This window comes from Oncorhynchus keta, chromosome 24 (genome assembly GCF_023373465.1).
Source record: "Oncorhynchus keta strain PuntledgeMale-10-30-2019 chromosome 24, Oket_V2, whole genome shotgun sequence".
Taxonomy (NCBI): domain Eukaryota; kingdom Metazoa; phylum Chordata; class Actinopteri; order Salmoniformes; family Salmonidae; genus Oncorhynchus; species Oncorhynchus keta.
The window spans coordinates 48,417,196-48,444,596 of record NC_068444.1 but is presented as its reverse complement, the minus strand read 5'-3'; the positions used below and the strand labels follow the sequence as shown (position 1 = coordinate 48,444,596).

The following is a 27,401-nucleotide window of genomic DNA, read 5'->3' as shown; positions in this document are numbered from 1 at the left end:
CCTGCAATGTTTCTCCCTAAAATGTAGCAGTGATTACGAGGGGGATAAAAGGGGGTTCGAGTGATCCCACAGAGGCACACTAAGTTATGAATTAAAATATGTCCTCCAGTTGTTTTTTAAAAACTTTTCCTGTTGAGAAGTGTTTTCCCAAGTAGACTTAGTGTAAATCCATTTTATTCTGATTCCAATATGGCCAACGTGATTACACTCAAACACCTTCGCCTGAATATAAGTTGCCATTGTTAATTTTGTATCGTCTTATTCTGTGGAGAGCTAACGTTAGCGGCAGCTTTGTTAGTACAGATAGTTTTAGCTAAATATTTTCGCGCCGCAGCTAAATTGGCTTGCATTAGGCAAATTCCATGCCACAGCCACTGTTTGGCCATGTAGCTTAAGAAGTACATGTTCTGGCTGCAGGTGAAGTCTAACGTTATACAGGGAAGGTAAACAAGCCAAATAATTAGCAACTTTGTAATTGCGCCATCATTGACAACTGTTTTTTAATGTGGAGTATGCAGACAAGGAAAACTTTCGTAACCCTCAATTTTATAAATATATTTGTCAGAATTGACTGGATGTTGTGTCCCGCCGCGAACAAGCCCCCCTGGTGCCCCCTACTACTTCCTCCATGCCCCCCTTCTTGTGGCCGCCATCTTAAGTTCCCACCTACCTGAAATTTCCGACCAGTTTTCTTTTACAAAATTCTTGTTGATGGAGTCGTCATCCGGATAAAATCGTACTCAATCCGTGATGATAGTATTCTAAACTGCCTCTCGGTACCCAACGAGGTAGGAGTAGGTCCGTGGGAAGAAGTTATAATACGGACTGAAAGAGAGCGGGTTCTAGTGGTTGCGGGGAGGAGACTTTTAGACGCAGCGAAATGGTGGAGAACCACTGCTGACAAAGTGCAGAAGAAAGTATTATCTCGCGAGAAGTTGAACGGCGCGCCACTGCAATTTTTGGGATTGGTAAAACCGTGCATTTATTACTTTAGTTGAAATTATAGCAAATCCCATGATAATTTGGGGGCAATGTTTTATGTTACCATTATCTGGTTAGATTTTATTTTTATTCAATTCAATGTACTCCACTAGGATTTAATTAATTTACCTGGTTATTGCAAATGTTTCTCATTCCATAGAAAAGCTTACAATTCTTACTCCGGCACCTATTTGTGGTGTATTTGTGATTTCTACTTAACCCAAGTGGACTCAATATGCAAAAAATAAAAACCTTTCAATAGCACACTAAATCCAAATATCATGCTAGATAATAGATAAAGTGTTAATTGTGAAACAGGTGTCAATGAGTACTACACCATTGTCATAGCAGTATCTCTGACAGGGCAAATTAATTACCATTACTTGTTCAGTGGTCACAGAACAGTTTAGCTATTGTAAAAGGGTCATTGTACAGAGGGATCAGGATGTTGCAATTGAACTAGGTGGTTGCCCACCATTCACTACTTAAGGTGTTAATGCTGGGATGGAACAAAGTCCTGCTCTCCAAGGTCAGAGTTGGAGATCCACACTGTATGCTCTCTCCAAATAAACATTGTCTGGAAAGCATGAAGAATAACAATATGACCACGTCTAAGTACGTCTAACTGTTCCATCACTGTAAATAAGAATTTGTTCTTAACTGACTTGCCTCATTAAATAAAATAAGTGGCTGAACTCTTTTAGGCACCAAAACAAACAAGACCCACACAATCAAGTAACCAACAATTCATTTAATAATTCATCTTTGTTGTCTCTAGAAGGGGTTTGAAAGGTATAAAATGGTCTTAAAATAATCGACCCAAATGTATTTTCCTCCTCTCAGTCCAGTCACGTGTAGTACGCACAAGTCTACGGATTCTTTTCTCAATCGTCCAGTAGATGTCCCATTCTTCCACGTACATAATTTATCTGCTCATGGAACATCCCTGTGAAAATGACTTGCCGGCAGGCGTTCAGAGTCCAAAATGTGAAGCGACACAAACAAAGCTCCCTCTCAGTGTATTCAAAGATCTGATCCATGAAGAGGCCAGAGGTTTTTATGGTTGTGTCTTACTCACGTTCACAAGCATTTCCTTTCTCAGTCATACAAAACTTTAACTGCCTGATCTGGAACAACTTTAATTTGTTACTAACAGGGGAGTGCATTCGTGATACCTGAAAACAATGACAAATAACATTAAAAAACAGTGAATATATTTATTATCATTATAGAAGATAATTAATGTTAACAATAATAATAATAATTACAAAGGCAATTTCACTAGACTACTGGTCCTGCTCATAATGTCGAGTCAGAAATGTGAGAGTTTCAGTTTTAGACATTGTCCACCGTGGCCGCATAGTTCATAACATGATTATTTTAAATACAAGAGCTGGAACAGAGGTTCATAGAACACAGAGGAGTGGTGAAGTTGAGGGTAGCGGGGTCATTTTTTGTGAGGAGCAGAGAACCGAAGTACAGAAGCCTATGGTTCTTTATCGATTTAGAATCTTTAGAAGTTTCATCGGTAATCTAGTCTTTTCACAATAAAAGGGGACACAAAAAAATAAAACCATAGAAATATACTACTAGAGCCAGGACGATACCAGTGTCACGATACTCGTTAGTATCGTGGCAAGAAAACAAAACACGAAGCGGATTAAACTTAAGACGAATAGCCCTAAATGTTGGAAACAAACATTGTTGTTATCCAGAGTCAAAAAATTATCTCCAAGCTATAGCACACAATATTTTACACATGGCAGGTTTTTAACAGACCAAAGAGTTGTCTGCTGCGTGTTAATTTTTGCCATGGAAAAATATTTTGCCCCTTGGTATCGTCCCAGCACTATGTACTACCATAATTCTTCAGCTCTCATCCAGAAAACAGCCCAACATGTTTGATTTATGCAAAGGGATTTATAGATCTCATTACTTAGAATGAGAGGATGAACCATTCACATGTACAAAATATGCACATCTCTCTAGGAGTTCATCTTACCCAACCTGAAAAAGCCCGCTTCAAACCTGATCATATCCAATTGGAAAAGCCGCCGCCTCTTCATACATACAGCTATCATTTTATAGATTTCTCAAATGGAAAAAAACAAACCTTAAAATAACACACCAGGATGCACATAAACCATGTACCTTAAAATTGCACTGATAGAACCATTGTGGATAAATGTACTGAGTCACCCTGACAAATCTCCGTATCCCTTCCCTTCACTGCCTTCGACCCAATCAACCAGCAACACCATTTGGGGGAGCTGAGACCGTGATTGGTCTAGAGCCTGAGTAAGCTGTGTGTGTTGTAGTTCCTAAAAGGTGTTCCATCTTACAGGAAACAGTGAGAGCAGCACAGTAATCCTGACATTTCCCTACTACTCCTACGGTGTGTTCCTGTACTATCTGGACTCGCCTTCTTTGTGAGAGCTGTACAGTGCCAAGTCCCCCGGCCCACCCAGTCTACGGGTCGGGGTGGAAGACCTGCTTGTCACAGATGGAATGAGTGGAGGGGGGGCGCCTACAGACAGTGCCCCCACCAGGCCAGCAGGGGTCTTGGCAAGGATGCCATTGGGCACGTGGTGAGTGTGGAGAGGCCCCAGGCGGGTGTAGAGGCCGGGGTGGTGGGGCGAAGAGTTGGAGGCTCCAGGCTGATGGAGATGTGAGTGGGAGAGCATCCCGGCGTGCAGCTGCTCCAGGTGGGCTGCGTGAGAACCCGGTGGGTGGTGGGAGCCCGAGAGGTGCGGGTGAGCGTGCATCCCGAAGTAGCGTGCCCTTTCAAAGTCTTCCCTTAGGATCTGGGCGCGCTGCTGCTCATCCATGAGGCCGCCACCTGGGGGCCCCAGCTGAGGAGGGCGGTCAAAGTGGTGGGCCATCAGGCCAAACTCCTGGCGGACCGAGGAGGTAGAGGTAGGAGGGTGGTGGTGAGGGCTGTTGGCAGCCACAGCTGCTGCCAAGGCTGCCGCCCTCTCGGCCTCCAGGAAGCGCTGGGCATGCTGGGCCTGGAGCAGCCGGGCCAGGTGGGGGTCAGAGCGCAGCGCCAGGTGGGGGTCCGAACGCAGGGCCATGGCCTCTCGGCGTTGCTGCTGCTGCTGTTGTTGGGCAGCCAGCTCCCTCCATGGGTCCCATTGGAAGCTGTGGGGGTGCTGGCCGTGCCCCTGGGGTGGGCCATGGGGGTGGGTGGAGAACCTCTCCCCCCCTGGACCCACTACTATCCCCCCACCCCCTTGTGTGCTCCCCAGGTAGGCCTCAATGGCAGCTTGCGCTCGAGAGCGCTCCAGGAGGGAGAGATGATGGTGAGGGTTGTGCGGGGTGGGAGGAGGTAAAGACACCCCGGACGTGGAAGTCAGAGAGAGAGAAGAGGGGGTGGCGGAGCGGTGGTGAGGGCGGCTGTTGGGCCTGTCGTAGTTGGGGGGCAGAGGCGGAGGCAAGGAGATTGGCACGAGCTCTGGTTCCTCCTTCCTTTCCTCCTTGACCTTGACTGGGGGAGGCTTGGGCACCGGGGTGTTGGTTCGGTCAGGCTTCTTGCCCTGGGACAGAGAGGTGACCGTGGCTGAGGAACAGGATGAGGCAGGGGGGCCTCCCTCTCTCTGTGATGAGTGAGAGGGTTCGCTGTGTAGGCTGTGGAGCACTGCGGGCTGCTTACGGGGGTACAGATCCAAGGGGGAGGGGGCGCCGAGTCCAGAGGGCGGTGGAGTCGTCAGCACAGAGGAAGAGGAGGAGCGAGGTCTGTCTCTGTCTGTTGCAGCTGCTGAGGATGAAGGGCCTAGAGGAGGTGGCCTGGAGGAGACCGAGAGGAGCAGTCTTTTGTCTCCATCTCTGCGTGTCAGATCCTCAGTGAGACTGCTGGGGCCTCCCAGAGGGCCCCCGTGCCCGTTGATGTGGGAGACGGGGGTGCTGCCGCGGTGCTGCTGGAGACTGTGGGCCGTGGCCACTGGAGACATCCGCACAGGTTGACGACCATATAGCATATTGTCTCTGAAAAAAAAAAATAGAGGATGGTTGGGGAGAGGTATGCAAATTCAGCATTCAAATCAATTCCAGTATTGAAATTGTTAAGAGTAACATGAACAGAATCAGACAGAAAAATATTTTAGAAAGATAAGTCAAGAGTGCAAACAGCAAATTTAGGAACTAAGTCGGATAAACTAGAGTCGAGGCTGTTGTGTCTCACCTGTCTTTCTCATCTTTGATGTGAATAATGTCCTTCCCTGTGTCCCGCTCATCCCTCTTCTCAGCCCCCTTGGCCCAACTGGGGCCAGCCAAGGGGGGAGGCCCACCGTGCAGTCGGTTCCAGGGGTCATGAGGGTTGGGTAAGCCCCCGACGGCAGGAGGCTCCTTGTGGCCAAACACCGAGCTGTTAGCTGGAGACAGAATAAACTTAGTCATTTTAGTGGCGAGTAAGGACAAAGGAGTAAAGACAAACTATGCATCTTTTTTGAGGAAGAGAAATGGTGACTCACCCAGCGTAGGGCTGCCAAGTCCCCCAAAGGCACCAGAGCCCAGGGCTCCAAGAGGGGTGAACGGAGGTGAGCGGCCGTACGGATCTGCAACACATAAGTATATAAACATCTGGACTGATGCGCGGACACAAGCCTTACAGCATAAGACCGCTGGCAATATTCACTACTAGTGTTCAGACCCACTGGGGCCTATTAGAATCACATGCTGAAGAGTTAGTACGCTTTAAATGTAATATCTTGGCTAATAAGGTGTTTTAGTGACCTGTGAGTAGGCAAATCAGTTCCTTGAGTGGGTGAATCAAAATGAGAAGTGTTTACTGAGGGTGCAAGTGGTACAGATGTGCCCTTTGAAACAGTCGTTTACCCAAGAGCGCAGTTGGAGTGAGGAAAGAGGTGGAGCGTTGATGGGGGGGACAAAATTAGACTAAAAATGATAAATAATTGACTAACTATTTGCAATGCCAAGGAATCTTTCCTCTGTGCCTGAGGTTTTGAAAAAGCCCATAGTTTTATCCTTATGGTGAATACAATTGCAGCACGTTTTCTTCAAACATATCTTGCTACACAAAACAAGCACCCACCAGTGGCTGTAAAGAGGCTGGCAGGTCGGTTAAGATCGTGGGCAGAGGGGAGGCCACCACCAAGGGGCCCTAGTGTGCCCAGGCCCCCGGAGCCCGGAAGACGAGCCAACATCTCGTTACGGAAGTCCAGCTTGTGCGGATCAGCCTGCATCAGCTGAGAGAGGACAGTGGTCAGTCAATGCAATGACCATAGCTTTTTCAATAACAACTTGACCAGTATCTATTATTTTTGGGGGATGAGTTGATCACATCCAATAATATTCGAGATGCTTCAGTGGTCAAAATAAAATGAGAAATACTTTCTACTTATTTGATCAAAATCACAATTGATAGGATCAGATTGAATTGTAGTAAAACATTTTTAAAAATAAAGTCCCACCTTCACTTTCTTCTGATGTCTCAGAATCATCCACGCCACACGTACATGCATAGCACACCACTTCCCTGGTTTCTGTGTAGACAAAAACACATTATTGACTCGGTGACCCTGTTTTGCTTGCAGTAAGACTGAAGGCCTTTGCACACAGAGTCAGATGCGATGGTGTTAATGTCTGCCATATGAAATGTTCATCTGGCACGGCATCAACATGAGAATTGTGTGTGTGTGTGTGGGGGTACAATTTAGTAAGGCAAGCGTCAGTAATAAACAATATATTATGGGTCAGTTTATTTTTCCTGGACGAATAAAACTTTTTTTTTTTTACTTCTGATTCTGAGATGAGTAATGATGGAAAGTTGCAAGGAGTTCCACAGTAGGTGTGCCAAAAGTTGGAAGAAATCAGACACGGTGTGCAAGGGCGTTTAGTCAAATAGTTTTAAAATGTAGCAGTCATGACCAAAAGTGAGTAAGAAAAAAAAGCTGTACAGTATCATAATACTTTCAAAAATGAAGTATTCAAGTGATGATGAAGCATCTGGCTTTGCTTACATTACTGACTTTCAACGATGTCCCAAATGGATCAGTTAGCTAAACAAAAGAAAGAATAGTAAACCATGTTTGTTAAGATTCTCCACTCTTTTTACTATTCACACTTTCCTGCACTGACTACTAGGCCCAAGTCTTTGCACATAATGCCTTTAGAGGCATGTGCATTGTCCATCGATCCCAGCTCAATCCTAGACTACAAGCTTTAGTTGTAACCATAGGCATCATATATTCCAAAATGGCCATTTTATACTGTGCATCTTACCCTGGGGTCTTTGGGCTGCAGGTGGTGAGGCACAACCCCCAGTCGAGCTGTCATCTCAGGACTTGTTCCCTGTGGGACAAGGGGCTGCATCAAGACACAGCAAACAGTTTGTCATCCAGACACGACATGACATATCATCCACTGACTTATGTAGCTAAAGCACCACTCACCTTAGGCTGGAAGGCTCCTTGCAGAGAGCTGAAGGGCCCATTGGGAGGAAGCACGGGCTGGATGCCTGGCACTGGGGGAGGAGGGTACTGTGGGAAGAACTAAATCAGCCACACACACACACAAGCAGAGGCTGGTTAAAACTACACTCCCCAGACCACATTCTGCCTAAGTCCTACCACATTCATCTCAACCACCACAGCAACGTATAACCAAACCAATTCTGGAGCATGTAAACGTAAACTCACAGTGTTTCTGTAGAGTCCCTCCATCTTGCCATATTTCTCAAACTAAAACACAACACAAAAAGACAATTAATGACAAATTCACAACACTGGCATTTCAAAGCAGAAGCTGCTCTGTGAAACCCAATTTGACAGCATAGAATGTAATCGCTTACCAGGTGCTGAGGCGGTGGTGCGGAGGGAGTGGGGTGCAGGAAGGGGGTGAAGTGTTGGTGCGTATGTGTATGCTGGTGCTGGTGGTTGTGCTGGTGGAACTGGAAGGCCAGGGGCTGAATTCCGGGCTGGGCCTGGGAGGAGCGGCCTGAGGAGCCCGAGCTGGGGCTGGCTCCCGATGGACCACCGGGAGTAGAGAGGCCTGGCCCGCCACCGTTGAGCTCAGCCCCAGGTACGCTGCGGCGGCCCTCGCGATCCTGCGAGGCCAGGAAGTGAGAGTTCAGGCCCTGGCGCAGCAGGTCCTGGCGCAGCAGGTCCTGGTCTGCAGTAGTGGGACAGATGGATAGGAATGGAGAATATATGTTAAATAGGTAGATATGGAGCCCAAATAACTAATTTTACAACACTGACAGTAGGCTGTCCAAGAACCCAAATTAAGCTAGTAGTAGACCTGATTGGTAAATAAAAAACACACAGATTTGCAATTATGGCTGAACATCTGACTACGGCTGTGAAAAAAGGTGAATAGCAATACACATTGATGCCAAATGTACAGTACCTGCTCCTGAGTGGGAAGTGAGGAGAGGAGGTGGAGGAGGAAGCCCAGGGGAGGGGGTGAACATGGCACCAGAGCCAGCACGTGAAGGGGGGCGCAGAGATGCTAATGACCCTGGACCTCTAATTAGGGACATCGACATACTGGAAGAGGGAGTTGGGGGTCGTATAGACAACGAGGAAGAAGCAGCAGAAGAGGATGGGGGCTTGACTGATGTACCGTTCCTAAGGAGAGAGAAAAGTTTACTAGAAAATATACATTTTCTTAAGTCAGCAGTCTTGATTTTAAATGTTTTCCTTTATTTGACCAGGCAGGTCAAAAAGAGTTGTCAGTTGTTTTATAAAAGTGGAAGAAGTAGTATTGGTACTGCAGTAGTAATGCTGACTATTAGGCAGATCTGGCAGTGACTGACCTGTTGTTGATGCCCATGCTGTAGATGGATGGATGTCGCCCGGGGAAGGTGAGGAAGGACTTGTGTTTGGAGTGCGGCTGGCTGGGGTTGTGGTGGGCGGTGTGGCGAAGGCCATCGCTGCTGCCGTTGAGCTGTCCGGGCCGTGCGACCATGGCCGGGGAGAGGGACGGCAGGCAGGAGAAGGAGGGTGAGGTAGACAGGGGCTCAGGGTAAGGCGGCTCCAGACTCCTCTCCTGGCTGCGCTCCAGACCAGAGACACGCGGGGTGACCGCCAGCCGGGAGAGGCCACAGCGGCCTGCCAGCGGAAGTGTAGGGCAGCCTTTGCCCATAGAGGCCATGCTCACAGGGATAGCTTCCAAAACTACAGGGTGAGAAAGAACTGCACTTAAACAAAAACGTGAAAAAAATAAAGGACACTGGGATAAAAACAAAAGAAACACCAAATGACGAGAGCATATTTATAAAGCAAAGGCATACAGATAGGGAAGAAGAGAACTGCATTTTACCTTTCCTTGTGCTGACAATGAATATTGGCCCCATGTCACTGTCGGAGGCCTAGGGGATGAGATGAGGAAAACAAATAAATCAAAACCCAATAATAAGCAGGAAAAACACCGCTCTTCCAACAATCAATTGTATTCAGTTTGATGCAAACAGTACCCACCTTATCTGCTGACTCGCTCTCTGTGTCACACTAAAATAACATAAAAAGCAAGATTTAGGTGTGCCACAACATTCATAAACTACAATTATAGGAGGCAGCTGTGGTCATCTTATGTATTGTAATTGATAGAAGTATAAAGAAACTTACGACGTAGCCAGTCTCCAAGAAGAGGATGCCCCCACCCTAAAACAATTATAACAGTTAATATGTAAGATTGATGGTATTCACCTTCAACACACAGTGCCTTGCAAAAGTATTGGAGGCCGCATTTATTGTAGCTGGGGACTTTTATTAAAGGAAATCCGAGGAAAATGCAACCGAAACTAATCAATGCATCTCCTATGCTAAATGTGGAACACGGACCATGGATCATTGCTACTCTCCCAATCAGAATCTATGCTTTAAGATTGATCACATGGACTGGGAAATGTTCCTGGTGGACTCTGAGAACAGTATCAACGTATACACTCACTTTGTGACTAGGTTCGTCAGGAAGTGCATAGAGGATGTTGTTCCCACTGATGATTAGAACTTATCCAAACCAAAAAAAAACATTTGCGCAAGGTGATTGGGAACATGGACATGTACAAACAGACCAGTTACGACCTCCGTAAAGCAATCGGAGGCAAAACGACAGTACAGGGACGAAGTGGAGTCACAATTCAACATCTCAGACATGAGACTACAGCCAATCACAAATTATAAAGGGAAAGTCGTGCCTTGCTCCAGGATTTACTAAAGACCTTCGCCTGTTTCGAAATAAACATTGCGCCGCCGACACGGGCTCCAGGCGATCACGAGGACTGTGTAATCTTGTTCTTCGTGGCCGACGTGAGTAAGTCATTAAAGCGTGTTAACCCTCGCAGGGCTGCCAGCCAAGACGGCATCCCAAGTCGCGTTCTCAGAGCATGTGCAGACCAGCTGGCTGGAGTGTTTACGGACATACTCAAGAGTAAGAACAATTAAGCGAGACAAATCAAAAGGCAAAATCCATTGACGCCAAGATAATGGGATTCATTGCCCTTGCCAATCAACCGTTCTCTGTTGTGGGTGATGTTGGCTTGCGCAACTGGTCGAGCACCAGTACACACTACCAAGTGCGCTATTTTTCAGGTGTTGCCCTACCGGAATTAGAGTAATAGTGTCACTGCTATTACCTTCACAACATACTACAAAACGCCGTTTGGGTCTTCGCGTGTCAAAAAAGATACACGTCAAATAACACTATTTGACAATAACACTATTTGAAGCGTTAAATACGCTTTTAATTTGATATGTCAAATAACAGTTCTATTATAGAATGTTTTGCGTTCTGAATTTGCACGTGCAAGCCAAGCGCCACCACTACTATCAGTAGCACTGTCAAAGCTGTACAAAAAAAGTCTGCAAACACCGGCCACGAACGATGCGTTTACAATACCGCGTTGGTAATAAAGCATTATTTGTTTGACCGCAACTTCTGGGGTAGCTAGCTAGCTTTAGCTTAGTACATAGATAGCACCAATATAACCATTATTCTTAGCAATGATTTAGGAATCCTTGTGAGTAAGTATTAGCTTAGTAGTATTAGTATTAACTTCTTGTTCACCTATTGAAATTGAACTTCAGTTCATGAAAATAAATAGCTAGCCAGCTACTTAACCCGGTTGCCCAAAGCTAATGTTATAAGCCGTCAGCTTGCTTCATCTGGCTAGTGAGGCTCGACTGGACTGGGTTATGAAGCTAGGCACAATAACGATTAGGCACAATAGTGGAATTTGCAGTTTGACTTCAAAATAAAAGTACCTATTTGAAAGTGATGCAGAAGATTACAATAGGTGGAATCAATGCCATATTTAGACTAAATAAATGTTAAACAAGGTTGGAATGTGAAGCATTGATATGGGGTGTCAGTCAACTCGGTGACACCCACAGAACACAACCATGAAGAGTTTATGAAAATATTAGCATTGTAGCCCTTATCAGGGGACTGTGGATCTCCTCCCCAGGCAGCCTATTGTGTGTATTGTCATTCATATTGCACTGTACAGCTTTACCTAAGGATTGGGGATTAATGAAATGGGGTATCATGGCTGATTAATTAGGGCCGATTTCAAGTTCTCATAATCGGTCTTTTTGGATGCCAATTATGGGCGATTACATTGTGCCATGTAAGAAAGCTAACGTTTAAGTTCCTTGCTCAGAACATGAGAACATATGCAAGCTGGTGGTTCCTTTTACCATGAGTCTTCAATATTCCCAGGTAAGAAGTTTTAGGTTGTAGTTATTATAGGGATATTTCTCTCTATACCACTTGTATTTCATTAACCTTTGACTATTGGATGTTCTTATAGGCACTATAGTATTACCAGTGTAACAGTATAGCTTCAGTCCCTCTCCTTTCTCCTGGGCTCGAACCAGGAACACAATGACAACAGCCACCCTCGAAGCAGCGTTACCCAAGCAGAGCAAGGGGAATGACCACTCCAAGTCTCAGAGCGAGTGACGTTTGAAACGCTATTAGCGCGCACCCCGCTAACTAGCTAGCCATTTCACATCGGTTACACAAGCCTAATCTCGGGAGTTGATAGGCTTGAAGTCATAAACGCACAACGAAGAGCTGCTGGCAAAACGCACAAAAGTGCTGTTTGAATGAATGCTTACGAGCCTGCTGCTGCCTACCACCGCTCAGTCAGACTGTTCTATCAAATCATAGACTTAGTTATAATGCAATAACACACAGAAATACGAGCCTAAGGTCATTAATATGGTCAAATCCAGAAACTATCATCTCGAAAACAAGACGTTTATTATTTCAGTGAAATACGGAACCGTTCCGTATTTTATGTAAGGGGTGGCATCCATTAGTCTAAATATTCCAGTTACATTGCACAACCTTCAATGTTATGTCATAATTATGTCAAATTAGGCAGCCCAAACTTTTGCATATACACTGACTCTGTGTGCAATGAACGCAAGAGAAGTGACAATTTCACCTGGCTAATATTGCCTGCTAACCTGGATTTCTTTTAGCTAAATATGTAGGTTGAAAAATATATACTTCTATGTATTGATTTTAAGAAAGGCATTGATGTTCATGGTTAGGTACACATTGGAGCAACGATATGCACCGCAAAGATTATATGCAATGCAGGACACGCTAGATAAACTAGTAATATCATCAACCATGTGTAGTTAACTATTGATTATGATTGATTTATTGTTTTTTTATAAGTTTAATGCTAGCTAGCAACTTACCTTGGCTTACTGCATACGCGTAACAGGCAGTCTCATGGAGTGCAATGAGACGCAGGTGGTTAGAGTGTTGGACTAGTTAACTAAGGTTGCAAGATTGAATCCCCCGAGCCGACAAGGTGAAAATCTGTCGTTCTGCCCCTGAACAAGGCAGTTAACCCACCGTTCCTAGGGCGCCATTTCAAATAAGAATGTGCTCTTAACTGACTTGCCTAGTTTAAAAAAATATTAAATAAAAAGGTGTAAAAAAGGCCAAACCGGTGTCCAAAAATACCAATTTCCGATTATGAAAACTTGAAATCGGCCATTCCGATTAAAATCGGTCGACCTCTATTACATTGCAATCCACGAGGAGACTGCGTTGCAGGATGATCACCTGTTACGCGAATGCAGCATCAAAAGGACCTGTGGCTGCAAGGAGCCAAGGTAAGTTACTAGCAAGTATTATACTTATCTTAGAAAAAACAATCAATCACATAGTTGACACATGGTTGATGATATTACTAAGTTAACTAGCTTGTCCTGCATTGCATATAATAAATGTTCATTTATCATCAAATCACAGCCTACTTCAACTTTGCCAAACGGGTGATGATTTAACAAAAGCGGATTCGTGAAAAAAGCACCATCGTTGCACAAATGTAGCTAACCATAAACAATGCCTTTCTTAAAATCAATACACAAAAGTATATATATGTTTTAAACCTGCATATTTAGTTAAGAAATGCATGTTAGCAGGCAATATTCAGAAAGTCACTTCTCTTACGTTCCGTGCAAGCAGAGTCGGGTATATGCAGCAGTTTGGGCAGCCTGGATCGTTAATTTCTTCCTAACAAAGACCGTTATTAATTTGCCACCCGTTCGATAACATACGGAACAGTTCGGTATTTCACTGAAAAAATAAACGTTTAGTTTTCTAAATGATAAGTATCCGGATTTTACCATATAAATTACCAAAAGGCTCATATTTCTGTGTGTATTATATTATAATTAAGTCTATGGTTTGATATTTCATAGAGCAGTCTGACTGGGCAGTGGTAGGCGGCAGCAGGCTTGTAAGCATTCATTCACACAGCACTTTACTGCATTTGCCAGCAGCTCTTAATGCTTAAAGCACAGTGATGTTTATGACTTCAAGCCTATCAACTCCCGACATTAGGCTGGCAATAAAGTGCCTATATGAACATCTAATAGTCAAAGGTATATGAAATACAAATGGCATAGAGAGAAATAGTCAACACTTCATCATGCCTATATTAACGACAAACCTAAAACTTCTTACCTGGGAATATTGAAGACTGATGTTAAAAGGAACCACCAGATTTCATATGTTCTCAGCAAGGAACTTAAACGTTAGCTTTTATTACATGGCACATATGTCACTTTTACTTTCGCCTCCAACACTGTTTTTGCATTATTTAAACCAAATTGAACATGTTTCATTAATTATTTGAGACCAAATTGATTTCATTTCTGTATTATATTAAGTTAAAATAAAAGTGTTCATTCAGTATTGTTGGTATTGTCATTATTACATGTAAAAATTGTCTAAGTAATCAGTATCGGCTTTTTTGGTATTCCAATAAATCGGTATCTGTGTTGGGAAAAAAATCAGTCGACCTCTACTCAATACCCAAGATATTTTTTCCCAACGTCCTCCTCAGAGTTATCAGACTCCAAAACATGCACGCAGTATTGTTTTTCCTCAGGAATAGTGTTCCATACACATAGGTTGACAATACATGTGGTTCAATTCACAGTTGTTTCAGAGTCCCGCAATAAGCGCTACGATGCTAATGTTCTCTGGGTGTCACTGAGTAGACTGATACCCCATGTCATTGATCCACAATCCATAGGTAAGGCTGTACAGTGAAATAAGTATGGCCCCAAAGCCATTCTACAGCATAATACATCTAGTGTGATTTCAACAGATGTCAAATTAACAAATTATTGTATTTTGTTGATTTTATAAAACACTTGTTTAGCATGATCTATTCAATTATGGCACAATTCTACTATTTGTATTCATTTGCATCACTGTCAATAACATACTTTTTTAATTTTGAAGGCTAACTGCAAAGTCCACTATTGTGGCTAGCTTCACATAGATGGGTCCGACCACCATTAATCAAATAAGAGCGGTCTTAAACTGGGTTATTTTAGATTACATCGAGCTATATAGTTTGCTAGTTAACTAACTATAGCTACTGAAACAGATTGTCGTTTTGCTATGTTTTTGGGGAAGAGCATTGTTTGCATCCATGTGCTAGCTTGCTTTTTTATGACCAAGCACTGTAGGTGCGCGAGACAACTTTACCAGTATCATAGCATACATAATCGATGACTCATTGTGACATATGAAATACGAGTGATAGTGTAATAACTACGTAAAAAATGTATGAACGCGTTAAAATGTATTATGTGACGTGCAAATCATATTCAGGTCCTGATTGGTCGACAAACTTATTTGACATGTCAAATAGTGTTATTTGACGTGCATCTTTTTTGACACGCAAAGACCCAAACATCGTTCCATAGAAATCCTGGTTGAGAATGAAATGACTGAACAAATAATGAAACAGCACAGCAAGTAAGTGAAAGAAATCGGTTTTGATCATATTTTACTGGTAATGGGGGCATAAGTAAATGCCAACAAAATAACTTTGATGTGTGTAACCTTTATTTAACTAGGCAAGTCCGTTAATAAGAACAAATTCTTATTGACAATGACGGCCTGCTCCAGACAAACACGGGCGAGGCTGGGCCAATTGTGCGCCGCCCTATGGGACTCCAAATCACGGCCGGATGTGACACTGCCTTCCTTGATTCGAACCAGGGACTGTAGTGATGCCTCTTGCACTGAGATGTGTGTTTTAACTACACTGCTCAAAAAAATAAAGGGAACACTTAAACAACACAATGTAACTCCAAGTCAATCACACTTCTGTGAAATCAAACTGTCCACTTAGGAAGCAACACTGATTGACAATAAATTTCACATGCTGTTGTGCAAATGGAATAGACAACAGGTGGAAATTATGGCAATTAGCAAGACACCCCCAATAAAGGAGTGGTTCTGCAGGTGGTGACCACAGCATGGAGGCGCTACCAGGAGACAGGCCAGTACGTCAGGAGACGTGGAGGAGGCCGTAGGAGGGCAACAACCCAGCAGCAGGACCACTACCTCCGCCTTTATGCAAGGAGGAGCACTGCCAGAGCCCTGCAAAATGACCTCCAGCAGGCCACAAATGTACATGTGTCTGCTCAAAACGGTCAGAAACAGACTCCATGAGGGTGGTATGAGGGCCCAATGTCCACAGGTGGGGGTTGTGCTTACAGCCTAACACCGTGCAGGACGTTTGGCATTTGCCAGAGAACACAAAGATTGGCAAATTCGCCACTGGCGCCCTGTGCTCTTCACAGATGAAAGCAGGTTCACACTGAGCACGTGACAGACGTGACAGTCTGGAGACGCTGTGGAGAAAGTTCTGCTGCCTGCAACATCTTCCAGCATGACCGGTTTGGCGGTGGGTCAGTCATGGTGTGGGGTGTCATTTCTTTGGGGGGCCGCACAGCCCTCCATGTGCTCGCCAGAGGTAGCCTGACTGCCATTAGGTACCGAGATGAGATCCTCAGACCCCTTGTGAGACCATATGCTGGTGCGGTTGGCCATGGGTTCCTCCTAATGCAAGACAATGCTAGACCTCATGTGGCTGGAGTGTGTCAGCAGTTCCTGCAAGAGGAAGGCATTGATGCTATGGACTGGCCCGCCCGTTCCCCAGACCTGAATACAATAGAGCACATCTGGGACATCATGTCTCGCTCCATCCACCAACAGGTTGACCAACACGTTGCACCAGAGACTGTCCAGGAGTTGGATGATGCTTTAGTCCAGGTCTGGGAGGAGATCCCTCAGGAGACCATCCGCCACCTCATCAGGAGCATGCCCAGGCGTTGTAGGGAGGTCATACAGGCACGTGGAGGCCACACACACTACTGAGCCTCATTTTGACTTGTTTTAAGGACATTACATCAAAGTTGGATCACCCTGTAGTGTGGTTTTCAACTTTAATTTTGAGTATGACTCCAAATCCAGACCTCCATGGGTTGATACATTTGATTTCCATTGATCATTTGTGTGATTGTTGTCAGCACATTCAGCTATGTAAAGAAAAAAGTATTTAATCAGAATATTTCATTCACTCAGATCTAGGATGAGTTATTTTAGTGTTCCCTTTATTTTTTTTGAGCAGTGTATTTAACTGTACTAGAATGCTTAAAAGTCCCCTCATATTTTAAATATCGTTATCATTTTTTGGGGAAGGAAAATATTAGTTATCGGTCAAAAAAGTCGAGGCCTCCCGGGTGGCGCAGTGGTTAAGGCTCGGGAGAGACGAAGGTTGAAAGTCATGCGTCCTCCGATACACAACCCAACCAAGCCGCACTGCTTCTTAACACAGCGCGCATCCAACCCGGAAGCCAGCCGCACCAATCTGTCGGTGGAAACACTGTGCCACCAGAGACTCTGGGTTCGCGCCCAGGCTCTGTCATAACCGGCTGCGGTCCGTGGGGCAACACACATTTGGCCTAGCGTCGCCCGGGTTAGGGAGGGCTTGGCCGGTAGGGATATCCTTGTCTCATCGCGCACCAGCGACTCCTGTGGCGGGCCGGGCGCTGTGCGCGCTAACCAAGGTTGCCAGGTGCACGGTGTTTCCTCCGACACATTGGTATGGCTGGCTTCCGGGTTGGATGCGTGCTGTGTTAAGAAGCAGTGCGGCTTGGTTGGGTTGTGTATCGGAGGACGCATGACTTTCAACCTTCGTCTCTCCCGAGCCCGTACGGGAGTTGTAGCGATGAGACAAGATAGTAGCTACTTAACAATTGGATACCATGAAATTGGGGAGAAAAAGGGGCAAAATTCAACAAAAAAAAAAAAGTTATCAGTGCATCAACTAATGTCAGTACGAAAATAGTTGACAACACCCTTGAATTTCCAAATTATACTTGCTGTGTAGGCTAAAGGTCACTAGGTTGGGATGCACACCACATTAAAATCTGGTTTGAAAGAGCAGTACTCTAGATATAGCTTACCCAGCGACATGGTATTTAGCAACTTGAAATTATCCTCATGTCTGTCTGACCTCGAGTTAAGAAATCACCATCAATTCATCACAAGCTCAGCCATCAGGGTGTTAAAAAGATGTCACTCTTAAGTTTTACTCTTCAACAACAGGTGTGTGTAGCCAGCTAATGCTCTCACTAGGCCTCTAGGCCATTACAAGTTGATGACTTCAGTCTGAATATTTGAGCTCGGCCAGCTAGTTCCCACAAACAAGACCAACAGGATCCAGACCAGACATGCAAATGCTGCCTTTAAATAAGCTACTTTCAAACCCAAATGTGAAATGACAACTACATATAACACCTGTGTATCTCATGCGGTGCACCTTTACCTCAATCTTTCTCCTCTTCCAACAGCTGCGGGAGAAGCTAGGTAGGGCCCCTTCCTCGGGCTCTGAGAGGGGCCTTTTACCATTCTCCTCCGGGCCCCTCTTCCTCTTGCTCCCCCTTCCCATGAGCATGGCGGCACGCTGGGTAGGCTTCATGGAGCAGTCCATCTGGAGAGAAGATGCATCCCAGTGTTAACTTGAGTGTAGGGGGCAGTATTTTGATGAAAAACGTACCCAAATGAAACTGCCTATTTCTCAGGCCCAGAATATGCATATACTTGTCAGATTAGGAAAGAAAGCATTCTAAAGTTTCCAAAACTGTCAAAATATTGTTTCGGAGTATAACAGAACTGATATTGCAGGCGAAAACCTGAGGAAAATCCAACTAGGAAGTGCTGTTTTTCCTGAAAGCTCTCTGTTCCATTGCACGCCTTCTCTCCATTTTAAGGGATATCAACCAGATTCCTTTTCCTATGGCTTCCACGTGGTGTGAACAGTCTTTAGACAGTTTCAGGCTTTTATTCAGAAAAATGAGCGCGTCAGTGGATGGCTGAGTGCCAGCAGCATTTTGCATGCGCCAACAGAGTGGAGCAGACATTTTCTCTCTCTCTCCTATTGAACAAACTATCGTCCGGTTGAAACATTATTGATTATATATTGTAAAAACAACCTGAGGATTGATTATAAAAAACTTTTGACATGTTTCTACAAACACTAGTTGGAATTTGTCTGCCCCGTCGTGACTGCTCGAGCCTGTGGATTTCTGAACATAACGCGGCAACCAAATAGAGGTATTTTGGATATAAAAATCATCTTTATGGAACAAAAGGAACATTTATTGTGTAACTGGGAGTCTCGTGAGTGCAAACATCCGAAGATCAAAGGTAAGCGATTAATTTTATTGCTTTTCTGACTTTCGTGACCAATCTACTTGGCTGCTAGCTGTTTGTAATGTTTTGTCTGCTGAGAGAGATGTCCTTACATAAACACTTGGCATGCTTTCGCCGAAAAGCTTTTTTGAAATCTGACACGCCAGGTGGATTAACAACAAGCTAAACTGTGTTTTTCTATATTGCACTTGTGATTTCATGAAAATATAATATTTTTAGTCATTTAATTTGAGTTTGGCGCTCCGCAATTCAGCGGATGTTGACGAAAATGATCCCGCTAACGGGATGGGTGCGCCAAGAAGTTAAACAAGCAGTACAAAACAATTAGGTTCACTGAAACAATGACAATGTGTTGATTGGCTCCCTATTATTTCCCACACAGGTTTTCGCTGCCCATGTTCTTCTGCCTTGACAACCACCAAGGATATTCCTACCACTGAAATTGGCCAAAAAAAAATAAAAAATGAGGAAGCCTTGACTGAGAAATGTTTCAGGGGAAATTAATAGCAGTCAGTGATGCCTGAACTGGTAAGGGAACCTACAGATGACTCAGATTGGCCAATAAGTTCCTGTTACAATGACATTGCATGTTTTAGAAACTACACATGGATACTGGATTGGTGCCATTGAACGCTTCAGAGCATGCTATATCAAATTCTAATCCTGAAATTCTGCATTGTGTGGCGTTTCAATTCAACAAGAATTGTTGGTCTAATGACAAGCAGATTAATAAACATAGGCTATTTGTAATCGACAAATAATTAAGGTTGTTAAGAAACGCATCATAGAAGATCATTGCGTCTGATTTCTTTCATTGTGGTTGTTGATCAGATTGCTTCACCTAAGTGTACAAGGTGTAAATGAACTGTGCATTTTGGGAAACTCAATCTACAACTGATTCACACCTAGAGGTGTGAGGAGATACCCAAAATAGTTCCAAGGTGGAACTTGTCCTTTTAAGCCTCTACAGTCTACGCCCTGTCTAAGCTACAGTCTACGCCCTGTCTAAGCTACAGTGCAATCGGAAAGTATTCAGACCCCTTGACTTTTTGGACATTTTGTTACGTTACAGCCTTAGTCTAAAATGGATTTCCCGCAATCTACTCACAATACCCCATAACGACAAAGCAAAAACAGGTGGAGACATATTTGCAAATTTATTAAAAATGTGAATAACACAAGTATTCAGACCCTTTACTCAGTACTTGGTTGAAGCACCTTTACAGCCTCAAATCTTCTTGGGTATGTCGCTACAAGTTTGGCACACCTGTATCTGGGAGTTTCTCCTGTTCTTCTCTGCAGATCCTCTCAAGCTCTGTTAAAGTCCAAGCTCTGGCTGGGTCACTCAAGGACATTCAGAGACTTGTCCCGAAGCCACTCCAGTATAGTCTTGCCTGTGTGCTGAGGGTTGTTGTCCTGTTGGAAGGTGAACCTTCGCCTCAGTCTGATGTCCTGAGCGCTCTGGAGCAGGTTTTCATCAAGGACCGCAATACTTTGTGCCGTTCATCTTTCCCCGGATCATGACGTTGAAAAACATCGCCACAGCATGATGCTGCCACCACGCTTCACTGTAGGGATGGTATTGGCCAGGTGATGAGCGGTAGCTGGCTGAATGCCTGGCATTCAGGCCGAAGAGTTTAATCTTGGTTTCATCAGACAAGAGAATCAGGTTTCTCATGGTCTGAGAGTCTTTAGCTGCCTTTTGGCAAATTCCAAACGGGCTGTCATGTGCATTTTACTGAGGAGTGGCTTCCATCTGGCCACTCTAGCATAAAGGCCTGATTGGTGGAGTGCTGCAGAGATGGCTGTCCTTCTGGAAGGTTCTCCCATCTCCACAGAAGAACTCTGTCAGAGTGACCATCAGGTTCTTTGTCACCTCCCTGACCAAGGCCTTTCTCCCCCGATTGCTCAGTTTGGCTGGGCGGCCAGCTCTAGGAAGAGTCTTGGTGGTTCAAGTATGATCATTGGAAACAGGATGCAATTTCGAGTCTTATAGCAAAGGGTCTGAATACTTATGTAAATAAAAACATTTTACACATTTGTAAAAATGTTTTAAAACAACAGTTTTTACTTTGTCATTATGGTATTGTTTGTAGATGGATGAAGAAAAAAAATCATACATTTTAGAATAAGGATGTAACGTAACAACGTGTGGAAAAAAAGTAAATGGATCTGAATGCACTATATATATGGAATTATTTTAAGGTCATAACAAGGATCATTTAGCTATGATTATTTGCATTTAGCCTTACTATTGGAAGCTATGACATGACGTGGAAAAGTACATTTGAATGTGGCAAGAGAAAAGATAATTCACCCGTATTAAACTTGCCAGATCATTTGCACAAGGGGGTATGGTATGTGGCCAACATACCACGGTTAAACGCTGTTCTTAAGCATGATGCAATGCTGAGTGCCTGGATACTGCAAACCCCGGGGGTGCCTTATTGCTATTCTAAACTGGTTACCAACGTAATTACAACAGTAAAAAGTCATGTTTTGTCATGCACGTTGTATATGGTCTGATATACCACAGCTTTCAGCCAATCAGCATTCAGTGCTCGAACCACCCAGGTATTTTTACTGCTCTAATTACGTTGTAAACAGTTTATAAATAGCAATAAGGCACCTCAGGGGTTTGTGGTATATTGGCCTTGTACCACACCCGCTTGTGCCTAATTGGTTAAATAAGTCTCCTTTGTGCATAACTATAGATATCTCCGACAGGAGAGTTTGAGTTTTGAAAGTTGGACAGAGGATCTCAATCTCTGAGCAAGAAAAAAAACTTGGATGAACATTAAAAAAATGAATGTTAGGCTATTTTCTGGCATTTGTGCTGTTATTATGTACCAAATGTTAAGATTACAAGAAGCAATTGAATGAACTGCTATTAGCCCATACAAACACATTGAATAACAGATTCACTACATGGACAAACAGATCTTTTTTTTTTATTCTAAAAGGAAGTTTGTTCTGAAGTGTGTCTTATATCTGAGAGATAAGATCAGGAAAGTATTTTAAAAGATTTGACCCCTTATTTTTGGCAGCAAACAATCTCCATATATACTTCCATTCTTTTTTTAAACTGGTAAGGGGACCTTCAGATGAGTCTTGTGAGTGTCCTACAGCAAAACAACCAACATGTAGGTTGCCAGTAGCCCAAACTGTTCGGAAGCTACAGACAGAAGTTGGCAGATCTGCTGTACCGACTTCAGATGAGTCCCAACTTGCTTGAACGCCATCGGATTTGTGAGTCTCATCTTTCCATAGAGGGATCATGATAGGTTTTCGTGACAACGATTTTCGGGATGTCTCATGGTCTGACAACACACTCTACTTCTGCCAACCTTCACCACAGATGCAGAAGTGTAACATCGGCAGATGCGGTTGATTGAGAATGCATCCAAAGCAAAAAAACATATCTTTAGCTTAAACTGACAATTTTAATTGTAGTTTTTATGATGCTAATTAGATGTATGCGGGGCCACAGAAATCGACTCTAGGGGGTTTAAAGTAGAGATTGAGGGAGGACAATTAACATCTGTGGAGACCATTGACAAATGTTATTTAGATACAGTTGAAGTCCATCATATCGAAGTATTGTGGTAGGGTAGGATTGTGCTCACATAAGGAAATACACAGACTTACCTCCAGGGCCTCAAAGCTGTTGAAGCTGGCAATTGAGAAGCCATCGATGATGTCCTCCTCACAGTACACCGACTTGCGCTTCCTCCGTCGAGGAGGCCTGTGTCTGGGGCCGGTGAACCCGGGTCGACATTCTCTACCTCCAGGACCGAGTACAGATCCTGGCCCGCAAAGCTCCTTTTCCGAGCCCGAGGAGGGCGATGTGGCCCGCTGCTCAGCAAGGTCTACTCTTCTCCTGCGCCGCTCTCTGTCTCGTTGAGAACGGGAGCGTCGGCTCTGTCTGAACCCACTGCTTTGACTCGGACCTTCCATGTCAAAACAAACAGCACCAGTCCCAGTCTGACCTAAGGCACTTTTAAAAATCCGTCCCAGTCGAAGGCACTTTCCTTAGCCAAAAGTTAAACACCACCACAAAGGCCCACACCGGAGCCCCTGTTTAAAATGGCGTTAAAAGTAACGTTAGTCTATTTAACTAGTGTCTTTTGCGGACAGAATGGCATCTGTGCCTTTCTCTCGGCTAAATTTGACTGTCATGTCAATTCACGAAGATTAAATCTTTATTTCCAGAATTGGTGGTATTAGCTAGTGTGCTCAGCAGAAGTATATCCAAGTTAAGCTGTCAATACATGGCTAATTCGCAGTCTCAAAGAAGGCTAGCTGGCAAACCAACAACCAAATATGCGTATGTAAATAAAAAAGGACTAACGCTAGTTAGCTGTCCAACTTAACTTGCTAGTTGATATTCACTAAAAACGCCTATTTTATACGAATGTTACATTTACTGAGGTATTGCTACAATGTAAATACACACCCATCTCGTTCTAATTACAATTTCGGCACGAGCTGACAAATTAGCTAACCTAGTTAACTAGCCAAATCGCACATTAGCCAATGATAACTAGCTAACGAACGATAACATTAGCTACCTGCCACGGCCAAATCACCAGAGCAAGATCATTTGTTGCCCATTTAAAGCATCTATATAGCTAGCTCATTTAGTGCATCCACAAGTATTCCAAGCATTTTAGTTAAACAGTTTGATTAACTGTTTCTGTAGCCAACTTTATCCATACATAAGAATTATGTTCACTTGGTAGTTGCTACCTAGCTAACGTTAAATGTATTCAAGTGCTTTATTATGCTAGTATTAGCTAGTTAAATAATTGTCTAGCCAGTTTATTGCAAAGGCAATGTAGCTAATTATCACGGAGTAGACAACGTTATAGTAAATAAAAACGTTATTTAAAATACCTTCCAAAGTATTGATTAGCACAAAATCCACAACTAGCTGTTACCCTGGAGCTGACAGTAAAGCGAACATTTTCTCCAGCCTGACGATGGGCCCAATACGAATGGTTGAATTATCAAAGAAAGACGTAGCTAGCTAGCCGTAGTTGGATAGCGAGCTAATTTAGATACCTAGCTAATCCAAACTGTACCTTTTGTTTATACACTAAATCTGACGTTATATTGTGACTGTTTAGTCACCCACTATTCGTGCGTTATCGAAGTCTCTCCCTACACTCATTTGTTTTTGCTCCACAACCATTAAAAACTAAATTATTCAAGGCCCTACTGAAGCCGAGGTCTTGAGTTTCATCAAGGAGGGTATCGACCAAGCCCCTGGAAGGACAACTCCTTCAGCGGCCCACAGTGTAATCCACTTGTGTCCGGGGAAGTTGAATTATTTGCCGATATTTCCGGTTAAACCAAATATCGTAACCAGTCTTCAAGTACAAACAAAATAGAACGATTCTCTAACGACCTTTCATTTGGAAACGAATATGAAATGTAAAGATCTGTGAGACAACCCTTGTCAATGTGCATTGTGCGCCTCAGCGAGTCCTCGCCTAGCCTATCAGGGTCAGGGTTGCCAGGTCAAGCTAAAATCTCTAGCCCAATGACCACATAAAACCTACACAAAAGGCCTGGAAACTAGCCTTTTAATAAATTCACAGTAAGAGAAGTGCTGCCATATTTATACAATTTGTTTTATCCGATAACGTTATCGAGGCAATTAAGAAGGAATATCATAGTAACTTGTAGAAGCAAAATTCGAGTTTCCTCAAAATAATAATTATTGCAAGCTATGACATGAAGTTAAAAAATAATTTGAATATGTGGCAAGATAAAAGATAATTCGCCCTAATTGAACTTGTCAGATCATTTGCACACGGGGTAAATAAATCCCCTTTGCGCATGTCCATAACTACAGATAAATCCGACAGGAGAGTTTGAGTTTTGAAAGTTGGACAGAGGATCTCGAAATCTCTGAGCAAGAAAAACTTTAATGAACATAAAAAACGAATGTAATGCTATTTTCTGGCAATTGTGCTGTTATTATGTGCCAACTGTTAAGACTACAAATGGCCCATTTGCGAGATTGATTTATCATTTCAATGGACATTGGCTTCAGACAAAAATCTGGGTTTATGATTGTAATTCAATTTTCCCATGGTTTGCTTAGAGACAGATAGCCAATAGCCCCTGATGGGCCTAGATCTAATTTCAGATGGTCTACAGTAGCCTAGACAAGATGTGAACTGAACGATTTAGCAGCTTCCTTAGTTCAAATTAACAGACTAATTCATTCAACATGAATAGCGAGGCGATTAAGAGGTAAGAAGTGTTTGTGTTTCCCAATAGCCTGCTGGTATAGGCTGAGGATGGGGTCATAATTTAAATCACTGAATGCAATATTAATAGCATAACTGAATATGCTTGTCAACAACAGCCAGTGTTTATTTTTTTGAATTTGTTTTACCTGTAGCCTAATCTTACACCTAATCTAATTGCGTTCTAATAACTGATCGGCAATTGCGATAGAGCATTTCCAATATAATTAACTAAAGATGTCCATTAATAATTGCATAATAACGCAAGCCTACAACAATATTAAACTGAAGTTATAGGCTCTTAATTAAATTGGTTTGCCAGCTACACATAGGCTACAAAAGTGGCATAAATTTATGTGCAATGACTCCAGTGATATCGTAATTTAAACATTTATTGTAACAAATGGTAGCCCACAATGGCATATACTTTAATATGCTACTGGGTGGCCAACAGAGGCAAATGTATAATTCTTCACATTTAGCCTAACGTCAGTTTCATTGAGGACTATTCCCCATAAAAATAACCTCGCGAGGGAGTTCCATAACTTCCATTTCAAATTTACACTCCGCGGCCCCAGAGACTCAAGAACTAAGCATGCATAAACCACTTCCCTTGATACTGTTCTAATAGCAGCCCACATTAGAAAACAGTTTAAACCACCTCTATAAGGGGTCATATGTGCTAGAATTAAGCCTCCGCAACCGCCTACCATTGAATGTCTGACTAACATGACACAAACACCTTACTAATGTCTGCTTGACGCCTGCGTGTTAATAAACCTAGGCAGCAGTTCCACCGTGTGGCTAACATCTGTGTGACGCCTGCATGTAAATGAAAGTCATAAGGTTTATAGTTTATATTTATATTGATTAAATCTCAACCATAAATGTTAGAAATGTACAGTTTTTTGAGTGCAAGCCGATATTCCGATGTAGCCACCCTGAGGTATAGTGTAGCCTACAGATTGTGTATTTCATGTTATCGCTAATGGCCTAGAAACTATTATGTCCAATCTATAGGTAATCTGTCTTTCCCTCAACAACTCATGGGATGGTATGTTATCTTATCTCGCTGTATACAGATCTAAATATTGTTAGCCAATCACAGATGGTGTTGTTACCAGTTCCCAGTATCAGACAACCAATAAGAGTTGTGTCCGTTGCTTTCAGTCGAATAGAGGAGTTCATAGGCTTTCCCAGGTGGTCTTTGCAAACAGGTTCCTTGGGAGGTTCCTACCTCAATCAAGTATACGTGTAAAATGGTTAAGTTTAGTGTTAGTTAAGGGTGAAAGTCTAGGGTTCAGGTTAGGGACGTCCCAAGGAATCCGGATAGCAGTGACTGTTCATAAGGTGAGAGACGGGCACAGTATTTGACAGCTCAGCGGTGACACAGACATTTTTTTTTAAATTACAAGCGGCAGATGCCATTTTCAAGAGTGTCTGCCCCAGATAGTTTCCTTAGAGACAATGAGAAGAATTACCAAGATGTCTTTGATCCGATTGAGGAGTAAGTAGGCTATATTTAAGTTGTGATATGGTTAGGAAATATTAAGGCATACTGTGTTGATAGAGCAAATTTGCTTTATTTGAAAATAATACATTTTCGCTGATAACGAGTTGAAAGCACGTAGACAATATTATTTACTGTGTCGAGTAGGCTATTGTAAAATAGTAACATCATTTGATGTGTTTGTATTATTTATTTAATGGAAAATATATATGTGGTGCAATAGGATATACATATTTTACATTGTAATACACTACCCCTACATGCCATTGTACTATAGGATATATACATATTTTACACTGAAAACGACTACCCCTACATGTCATTGTGTGCTGGAGCTATGGGTTTATTTTTCCACTGTCACTAGGCCTAGACATTCACACTCAAACTGAATTAAATGGGGGATGCATAAGTACTTTTCACTGAAGAAGAGAAACTAGGTACAACATACAACTTTGATCAAAAACCTAAAATCATGCCTGACAAGACCAATGAAATCATAACGGGATCCTAATATAGTCTTGATAAAGGGGTAGCCTATCCTACAATTATGTAACTGAATGTGCTAGTATTATTTATCTTATTGATAAATGAAATTGGATGGGTATGCTACTTCATTGATTATGGTATTGTAAAAGGTA

The 27,401-nt window shown here is 43.2% G+C and overlaps 2 protein-coding genes across 9 annotated transcripts in view; both read right to left on the bottom strand.

The window, feature by feature from the left end:
• LOC118357663 (helicase SRCAP-like) overlaps positions 1 to 929 on the bottom strand; it is a 29,580-nt gene extending 28,651 nt beyond the window's left edge. Inside the window, exon 1 of the mRNA XM_035735007.2 lies at positions 671 to 929. The gene's annotated coding sequence lies outside the window, so the exon portion shown is untranslated. The remainder of the gene's footprint in view (positions 1 to 670) is intronic.
• Positions 930 to 1,717: 788 nt separating this feature from the next.
• LOC118357662 (autism susceptibility gene 2 protein homolog) lies at positions 1,718 to 24,550 on the bottom strand. Of its 8 annotated transcripts, none has more exons than XM_035735000.2 (17): positions 22,642 to 24,550; positions 18,107 to 18,271; positions 9,567 to 9,602; positions 9,420 to 9,449; positions 9,262 to 9,310; positions 8,756 to 9,116; positions 8,347 to 8,567; positions 7,790 to 8,109; positions 7,638 to 7,679; positions 7,392 to 7,478; positions 7,222 to 7,305; positions 6,960 to 6,998; positions 6,411 to 6,482; positions 6,032 to 6,185; positions 5,451 to 5,534; positions 5,162 to 5,351; positions 1,718 to 4,965 (listed from the first exon to the last, which is right to left on the bottom strand). In XM_035735000.2, exons 1-17 carry the CDS (start codon positions 22,948 to 22,950, stop codon positions 3,390 to 3,392), a joined length of 3,819 nt encoding a protein of 1,272 aa, XP_035590893.1. In that variant the 5' UTR covers positions 22,951 to 24,550; the 3' UTR covers positions 1,718 to 3,389. The 8 variants fall into 8 exon arrangements, with proteins under 8 accessions (XP_035590893.1, XP_035590895.1, XP_035590892.1 ...); XM_035735002.2 differs by having other exon boundaries at positions 7,222 to 7,290; XM_035734999.2 differs by having other exon boundaries at positions 7,392 to 7,490; positions 22,642 to 24,548.
• Positions 24,551 to 27,401: the final 2,851 nt, after the last annotated feature.